This window comes from Mus pahari, chromosome 12 (assembly GCF_900095145.1).
Source record: "Mus pahari chromosome 12, PAHARI_EIJ_v1.1, whole genome shotgun sequence".
NCBI classification, from domain to species: domain Eukaryota; kingdom Metazoa; phylum Chordata; class Mammalia; order Rodentia; family Muridae; genus Mus; species Mus pahari.
In genome coordinates, this window is record NC_034601.1 from 16949546 (window position 1) to 16958954 (window position 9409).

General features: G+C 43.4%; 1 protein-coding gene across 5 annotated transcripts in view; it reads left to right on the plus strand.

Annotated features, from left to right (window-relative positions):
* The window catches only part of Vps8 (VPS8 subunit of CORVET complex), a 216139-nt gene that overhangs the window by 120672 nt on the left and 86058 nt on the right, over nucleotides 1-9409 (plus strand). For all 5 annotated transcript variants that reach the window (XM_029544439.1, XM_021209011.1, XM_029544437.1 and 2 more), the window contains 2 exons: nucleotides 2347-2436; nucleotides 4802-4848. In XM_029544439.1, coding sequence (XP_029400299.1) covers nucleotides 2347-2436; nucleotides 4802-4848 — 137 coding nt within the window. The remainder of the gene's footprint in view (nucleotides 1-2346; nucleotides 2437-4801; nucleotides 4849-9409) is intronic.

The following is a 9409-nucleotide window of genomic DNA, read 5'->3' on the forward strand; positions in this document are numbered from 1 at the left end:
TGTGTGTGTGTGTGTGTGTGTGTGTGTGTGTGTGTGTGTGGTGTGCCGTGCACTCTCGGTTATGTAGAGGTCCATCCGGGCATGTTTTCCTCAGTCTCCCACCACCTTCTTTCTCATCGTACCTTGTCTTAGTTACTGACCTGAACAGACACCACAACCAAGGTAACTCTTATAAGGACAACATTTAGTTGGGGCTGGCTTACAGCTTTAGAGATTCAGTCCATTACCATCAAGGTAGGTATGGTGCAGGAGGAGCTGAGAGTTCTACATCTTCATCTGAAGGCCACTAGGAGAAGACTAGCTCCCACATGGTTAAGAGGAGGATCTTAAAGCCCACTCCCACAGTGACAAAGTGACTTCCTCCAACAAGGCCACACCTCTAAATAGTGCCACTTCCTGGACCAAGCCTATTCAAACCACCACAAACCTAAAGCTTACCAGTTGGCTAGACTGCAAGATAAGAGACTCCAAGGATCTGTCTGTATTTGTGTCAACCCGTGCTCTGGGGTTAGAGAAGTTGCTGTACCTGGCTTTTATGTGGGTGCTAGGCACCCATAATCAGGTTCTCATGCTTCAGTTGATACCAACTATTTGCTTACTTTTTCTTTGTTTTTACATTTATGCTTATGGTCTGTAGGTTTTTTAATGGTGCTCTGTAGCTCTATCATGCTCTATTCCCACTTTGTTACTTTATTTGTGTTGCTGTCTGAATGTTTTAAATCATCCCCATCTTCAGGCCCTGAGATGGTCTTCTAATTGACCTATTTGTGAGGCTTTTTACTGAGTTTTTAATTTGATTTGTTGTGCTTTTCATTTGTAAAGTTTTTATTTGATTTCAGTATTTATCACCATTGAATTCCTCATTCATATCCTGTACCATCTTCTTTGTTTCATTCAGCTCTTTATTTGTATTGTTTTTTTAATTCACTCAAGAATTTGTGTTGTTGGACTTCATTGACTGTTCTTCTGGTCACTCTTTTGAACTCATTGTTACTGTGCCTCACACAGTCTTCCTGGAGTGCATTGCTGTGGGCTTGGGGTACTGTGCTGCTCCAGATTGGTCTGTGCTTTTATCTATGTTTTAGCTGTGTTTGGGCAGTGTTCCCACAGAGAAAGGCACAAACTGAAAGGCTGGGTTCTAGCTGCTTTCTACTTCTGTAGTAAACACCACAGCCAAAGCAGCTTGAGAGGAAAGGGCTTATTTACTCGCACATAATTCACCACTAAGGGAATGCAGGGCAGGAGTGGAAGGCAGGAACGTGGAAATAGAAGTAAACCGAGGCCATGGAGGAATGCTGCTTAGTGGCTGCTGCTTAGTGTTCATGCTCAGCTTGCTTGTTCGTTCCCTCCCTCCCTCCCTCCCTCCCTCCCTCCCTTCCTTTACTTTTTTGAGATTTTATTTGTACCTATTTTTGTGTATGTGCAGTGTCTGAGGAGGCCAGAAGAGGGCATCAGGTCCTTTAGGACTGGATTTACAGATGGCTGGGAGCTGTCATGGGGTGCTTGAAATTAAAAGGGAGTCTCCTGGAAGTGTAGCCGGTGCTCTTAGCTGCTGAGCCGTCTCTTTAGCCCCTTACCTAGCTTTCTTCTACAGCCCAAGCCCTCCTATCTAGGTACCATGCCACCCACGATGGACTGGAGTCTCCCACATCAGGCATCAATTTAAAAAAATGCCCCACAGTCAAGCCTGCACATTATTAGTCCGATGTAGACAGCTCTTCAGCTGAGTGTCTCTCTTTCCTGGTGTCTCCAGTTTTGGTCAAACTGATAATAAAAAACTAAGCAGTTCAGGCAGAAGTGGGGAGCGATCCTAAAAAGGAGTTTCAATAAGGAGAGTAGCCAGGAGCAGGAACTCAAGGAGACGCGTGTGGGAATCTTAGCTCTGACTGATGTGGATCCTATTAAAAGTGGGTAATTGTCAGTGGGTCAAACATTAGTGTCTTCAAGACTTAGCTCAGTTTCCACAAATAGTTACTAGGATTTTAGCTAAAGAAATCAAAACTGGACTCTTTCTCATTTCTTGAAGCTCAAGCATGAAACTCTTTGACAGGAACTTGGGGGGCATTTAATCCTTTGTCCATCCATAGCTCTTATGTCCAGAATCCAGAATTCCATAAAGCTTACTCTGTCTAGAAATTCTAGAGAGGTTAAAAACACCCTCCAAATTGATTTGTAGTATGGGACCATTCTAACTTTGGTAATTGGTAATGTGAGCCTTAAATTAAAGCCTAAAGCAGGGACTCTTGAAGTACACTGTGGAAGCTCATGGAAGTTTCAAGCCTCATGCCTATGGATAGCCCACTAAGTGCAGCATGTGACACAGCTATCTTTTTCTGCTGACCACAGGAGCTTGTGTCCCTGAAGCCCTGCAAAGCCGCAGAGTTGGTGGCTACTCACTTTTCTGAGCAGATCGAAGTGGTCATTGGACAGCTTCAGGTAAGGGTTGTGAACACGTAATGGGAGGGGCGCCTGGATCTGAGGACTTCAGGTTATGTGTATCGCCTAAATTCAGAGTTCCAATTAAAAGTAGTTTGGTGGTGGTGTGTGTGCGTGCGCGTGCGTGTATGTTAGATGTATGTGCACACTTCGTATGTGGTTTATGTACTATGTTTGTGTGGGATGTTTATGTTGTGTGCATTCTGTGCCTGTGTTGTGAGGGGATGTAGATGGGAGCATTAATCTCTGAGTATTGAAATATGGGAGTGTATTGTTGGATAACAAATCCTGATATTAAGGGAACGGCTCTGAGACTCTAACCTACACTGCTCTAGAAACCATAAGCCATAGAGGAGCCTCCTGGTTTCTTTGGCTATAGGATCCACAACCCCATTCTGCTGACAGCTGATCTTACTTAAACAGACCTTTGTCCCTTCTAATTGAGTCCATGGTCATGTTTTAGATTTTTCCAAGGAACAGCTTCTCTAGACGTGGCTGCTGAAAAGTTCTGGGAGAAGTGTGGTGTGAGGGCCTACTGTTCCTCATAGTTTGTCACCACAGTGCCAGTGACCAGAGGAGAGAGCTAGGCAGTTGGACAACATAAGGGGCGTGAAGTACAGTCCACAGCCCTCAAGTCCAACAGCAGTGGTAGGAATGGCTGCCAGATGGCAAAATGAGAAGTTGGGAGTGGTGTGGGACAAGATAGGACTCACTCATTTAAACCCATGTGACCCCACTCCGTACCAGAACACTTAGGGTTAGGCTCCAAGGAGCACACTTAGGGCACTGCAGTATAATGCTACCGAGCTGAACTACCCTTATGTAAAAGGGACCATGGGAACGAGAGTGACGATGAGAGAGGAACGGCTCCCAGAGCTGCCAGAGCTTTGCAGGCAGAACTGGGAAAGGCTTTCCAGAAGAAAAGGCTCTGGTATAGAAAGATGTAGAGACTCTGGGTTCAGGGTGTGGGCAGGTCTGTGGGAAACAAGAGGTAGGAGATGTGGTAGAGGAAGGAGGCAGCATCGGTGCAGTAAGAAGCAGTTTTTAAAGGGGTGCGTTAAGATATAGAGCCCAGAAAATATACATGGGGCTTGAGCTGATTTTATTACATCTGTATTTCTCTGTGTTTGAGAATTACCAGTGTTTAAAGCAAAGGATGTTAATGTTAGATCTCTTTTATGGAAAACTGTGGCAAAGAACACAAATGGAGCCATAACCACTTGATCTTAATGCACTTCCTTTACTTTTAATGCAATTTGCTCCTGAATAATAGTTCCCAGGGACCTTGGAAGGAAACTCAAGTCATAACCAGGAGGAAAGGCATGTAAAACAAAAGGAGGCAACACAGAGAAGGCAGGAAATGAGGCTGACAGTGAGTAATGACTGTACATGGGCCAGTCTTCAAAAAACTAGTGTGTGTTTCTATACTTTCATATGTGTTTGTATACATACACGTGAATAAATGTGTGTGTGTGTGTGTGTGTGTGTGTGTGTGTTTTCCTGTCCCTTTTCAGTGTGAGATCAAGCCTTAGGTCTTGTGCATGCTAGGCAAGGATTCTATCTCTGTGCTACATCCCTAGCCATAAATAGATTTAAAAACCATATTCAAAACTATCCTATTCTTTTCACTTGGAATGTCCCCTGCTTGATAGAGAAGAAATTTGAATACATAGGAAAAAATGCTCATTTTTGCTTAGGCTTCTTAAGAACCTAGCAACTATATTCATAGGCTATAAGAAGCTTTATCTCATTTAATTGTTACTACTTTTGACAAATGCAGAAAAGATACAGCTGGGGTTCAGTGGAGTGGGTGGAGTTGTTTTGTTTCCACATAAGGCAGCTGAACACTAAGAATTACATGGTCATATTGCTAATGAATGCTGGAAATAGAATCCAGACTTTGTGCTGAAGGCTAACACTTTGCAGTTGTGGTTGATGCTGTTGCAGAGATAAAGAGTTGAGTTTTTGGAGGTAGTTGTTAATTTGAACCTTAAGTATGCCTCAACTCTCTCCACCATTAACTGTCTCACAGCAGACCCTTATGAGAGACAGAGGACAGTAGAGTCAGCCTGAGACTCCCTCTGCAGCCCAGGTCCCCTGTCATCAACATGGATCTAAGCACTGGCCACTTGAGTAACACTTGTGCTGGGACCAACTTTCTTGGGGAGGGTCTTCTTTTGAAGTAACAGGATGTGTGTATCCTTCTTCACTCAAAAGTGAAGGGTATGACTGAGCACTGAGGTGTGTACAGAGGCCTAATGGAAACACAAGAACCTGCTTTGAAGGGCTAGGCTAGACTAGTTCTTTAGCATTGCACAATTTGGGAAATTTGATATTTGATTGTGCTTTTTATTTTTCTATTCAGAACCAGCTTTTGCTTTTCAAATTTTTGAGGAGTCTTCTTGATCCAAGGTATGTTAATAAACTTCAGCTTTCATAATACACTTGTGGAAGGATGGAAAGAAACTAGAGTTAAGATACTGGCCTTTGGTATCCAAATGGTAGATTAGCTCTTTTTATTTTTAATGTAAGAAGGAGTAATTATTAAACAATAAATCATCCATGTACTGAAAGCAGATGTAAGGTAGTACTTTTCTTTCTGTCCAGACATAAGCATATCTGAGATGAATTCCCACTGGTGTAAATAACGAAGCTCTGTATGTAGACTGTTCCCTTCAGGAAGGGCCCTTCCTATCCTAGGTTCCCCTGTGTAAATGGTATAAATGGGGTAAACACCTAGTTTCTAGTTCATCTGCCAATTTATTAACTCTCACTCAATATGCTTAGTTTATATTAACTTTCTGGTAATCCAGAAAGGTAAATCCAAATGAGATTTTTAGTTGCTGATCTAAAACTAACCAAACCACAATGAAGCAGACTCCAGGAGATGATGGAGTTAGCAACAGTGAATGAAGTAGACTCCTGGAGATGATGGAGTTAGCAGCAATGAATGATGTAGACTCCTGGAGATGATGGAGTTAGCAACAGTGAATGAAGCAGACTCCTGGAGATGATGGAGTTAGCAGCAATGAATGATGTAGACTCCTGGAGATGATGGAGTTAGCAACAGTGAATGAAGTAGACTCCTGGAGATGATGGAGTTAGCAACAATGAAGCAGACTCCTAGAGATGATGGAGTTAGCAGTAGATATGTGAGCAAATCAGGTCCACATGGAGATCCTGAGGTTTAATTTGACTATGTGGAAGGACCTGGGGTTGAGTGTACTGATGCATAACATCCTCTAAATTGCTCTCTTTAGTTGTGTGCTGGGTTACATCAGGCATTTTATGTATACCTAAAGCACTGTAATCACACCCCTTGTACCTCACTTCCTTCTTCCATTAGCTCCTCTGGGCCTAGGACAGTTTTGTTTCTACTTTCCTGTCATCTGAATGTACATGATTTTATGCAACTATCTAAGTCTAGAACCTAGGAGTAAGAGAACAACACATTCCATATTTGTCTTTCCTAGACTTAATTTGCTTCATAGGATGCTCTCCATTTGCATTCACTTTCCAGCAAATGACATGACCTGTTTTTCTTTGTACTGAGAAAATACCAGTGGGTATATAAACCATACTTCCTTATCCAGTCCTCTCTTAATAGACACCTGGAGTGGTTCCATCACATAGTTGTGAATATGCTACAATAAACACCAACCACCCCCTCCCACTTGCCCCAGAGAGGGGAAGCCCCTCTCCTGGGTACCACCTCTACCCTGGACATCCAGTCCTAGCAGGACTAGGCACTGTAGGAGAAGGGGACCCAATGGCAGGAGACAGCCCCCACTCCAATTATTAGGAGACCCACAAGAAGACCAAGCTGCACATCTGTTACATATGTGCAGGGGGGCATAGGTCCAGCCCATGTGTGCTCTTTGGTTGGTGGTTCAGTCTCTCTGAGCCTCCATGGGCTCAGGTTAGTTGACTCTGTAGGTCTTCAGAGTCAGCTACTGGCTGGAACCTCTCAGAGGGCAGCCATGCTAGACTGTCTGCAAGCGTAACGGAGCATCATTAATGGTGTCAGGGATCGGTGCTGATCATAACCTGCATTGTTTGTGTATATGATTGTTTGTATATTTGGTCTTGAACATAGCTTTAAGATATTTGTTTGTTTTATATTAAAAATAGATTTTTTCATGTGTTATATTCTGATTATGGTTTTCCTTTCCTCTATTCCTCCCAGGTCCTTCCCATATCCTTTCTCATCCCATCCACCCTCATTTTGTCTTCCTTAGAAAACAAATAAGCATCCAAGGAATAATACAATAAACATATGATAAAACAAAAACAAAAATACAGAAAAGAGCCCAAGACACAGCACAGGAAACAGATAATGATGTGGAAACACACTCACATACTCAGGGATCCCATAAAAACACAAAACTGGAAGCCATCATAGATACGAAAAAGTGTAGGGTAAAAAATTAAAATAAAATGAATGTAGGGGGAAAAAAGCCCTGACCTGATATTGGAACAAGGAGCCTCCAGCAATCACGTTGAGTTCACTTTCTGTTGGCCCCCCACTGCTGGGCATGCAGCAAACTACACTCAAGAGTGCTTTGTTTCCCTGTAAGACTCCCTTGGAGGAAACTAAATTTTCACTTCTCAGTGGTTATAGATTTGGGACAGCTCCTGGGTTTGGGATGGTGTGTGTGTCCACTTCCTCTCTCAGCACAGGGACACCACCAGTGCAGACCCGTGCAGGCCCTGTGCTTGCTACCCCAGTGCATGCTACCCCAGAGTTCGCACGGGCACCGATCCTGCTGTGTATAGATGGCCTTGTTTATTTGCTGTCCTCTGTTCCCTCTGGCTCTTACACTCTTTCCGGCTGCTCTTCTGTGAGGTTCCCTGACCCCTGAGGGGAGATATTTCATGGAGACATACCATTTAGGGCTGGGTGTTCTGAGATCTCGCACTCTCTACATCTTGTCCATCTGTGGGTCTCCATGTTTAGTCTTATTTGCTATCCCTGATGACAGCGAATGTCATGTCACTAGGAGTCATCGTATCACTGCGTTCCTTTAGGAGAACATTATTATTTGGTTTTCCCCCCAGGTCTCTGAGTTATTAGTTGGTCACTCCCATAAGCTCTGTTCTGTGTATGTATGTATGTGTGTGTGTGTGTGTGTGTGTGTGTGTATATATATATATATATATATATATATATATATATATATATATATATATATATATAATTTATATGTATAAATAAATATATAAATTTTATTTATATATATAAATAAAAGGCCAGGGTATGATTTGTAGAGCACAATGTGGTGAGGTGGGAAGCGTGCTTCAGCAGGTCCATGCTGGGCATTCATTCCTCCTGAAGTACCAGCCACAGGATAGGTATAGTATAGAATAGAATTTAAGGCATGGAAGGGAAGTTGAGAAGGGAATGTAGACAAGGGAGAGAGAGAGACAGATAGACAGACAGAGAGAGATAGAGAGACAGAGAGCAGAGAGAGAGTTCAAGGAGGGGCCAAATAGCCCCTTTTATACAAGTCCTGCCAACTGTTGGGACAGAGCCTAGAAGGAATGCTAATACTTTGTGCCACCATTGCACTCGCACACCCTGCATGGAGGACACCACTGCAGAGCAGAGGCTTCGTAGCTGTGTTGGTGCTTGCGTATTGGCCAGGCATAAGTCCTCTTCTGTGCAGTAGGCCTTAAATCCAGTCTAAAAGCAGATGCGCACCCTGGAAACACTGCTGCACCAATAAGCATCGTCTTACAGTGATGCTCATTATTATAGCTCAAAGAATTCAATTCAGGGTAGCACCACGGATGCCTTTTCTCCGCAGTGGTCTACAGAGCAGAGTGAAAGCAAGGCAGCACGGAGGGAACATCCAGATCTGTACCAGTGTGATGTCTCACTGTGACCAAAGTGTGTGCCAGCAGTCTTTGGCAGTAGGGTTTTCCAGATATTTTCCAATTGGCCTCAGGAGGTGAGAATTTGACATTGGGCTGGTTTCATTCATATCTGGAGGCTAGGCTACCGTTGCATTGTTGCCCTTTAAAACACCTTGTAAGGTTTGAAAGCAATTTCTCTTCTGTTGTACATACATTCTCTGGCATAAACTGGCAAAATTAAGAGAAAGGACACACAAAATTGTCAACATGCAAAAGAGGGACGTCACAGCATGGAAGCCAATGGTAATGCTCAACACTACATAGAAAATGTAATCTCCAATCTCTGTAAAGAAGGAGAGAATGAGAAATGCAGGAGAGTTTTTAGAGAGATACTAAATTATTTGGGGGTGGGGATTCAGTGGGATTCAAGAATGTGTAATGATCTGGGACAAATTCTGGTGTTTAGAACAGACAGTGGTTTATTATAGAACCAAGTTAGACAGCAGCTTGTGACAGATGTCTGTCCAGGCTGTTCACTTTTTCTTCCTGTGATGAGTTGGAAGGGCTGTTTCCTCTTTAGTAGACCTGGACTCACACTGCTGAGGAAAGGGTGTGCTAGCAGGGTGGGATCTCAGCGCTTCAGGGCACCTGCCTTGGACATTGTTCTCTGGGGCCCCCAGCCTAAGTATCAACTCTAGTCAGGAATGAGGAAACCAGAAGTAGAAAACTAGGGAGATATGGGAGATGCCAGGAACAGATGAGTTTTACAAATAGACAGACAAGCCTTCCCTTCAGCTCTCTGAGAGCCAAGTCTAGAATGTTTTCTGCCTTTGTTTCTTCCTTTTCTGTTCTTAAGAAAACCCATGGGCTGGAGAGATGGCTCAGTGGTTAAGAGCACTGACTGCCCTTCCAGAGATCCTGAGTTCAGTTCCCAGCAACCACATGGTGGCTCACAACCATCTGTAATGGGATCCGATGCCCTCTTCTGGTGTGTCTGAAGAAAGCTACAGTGGACATAAAATACATACATACATACATACATACATACATACATACATACATACATACATGGAAGGAAGGAAGGAAGGAAGGAAGGAAGGATGGAAGGAAGGAAGGA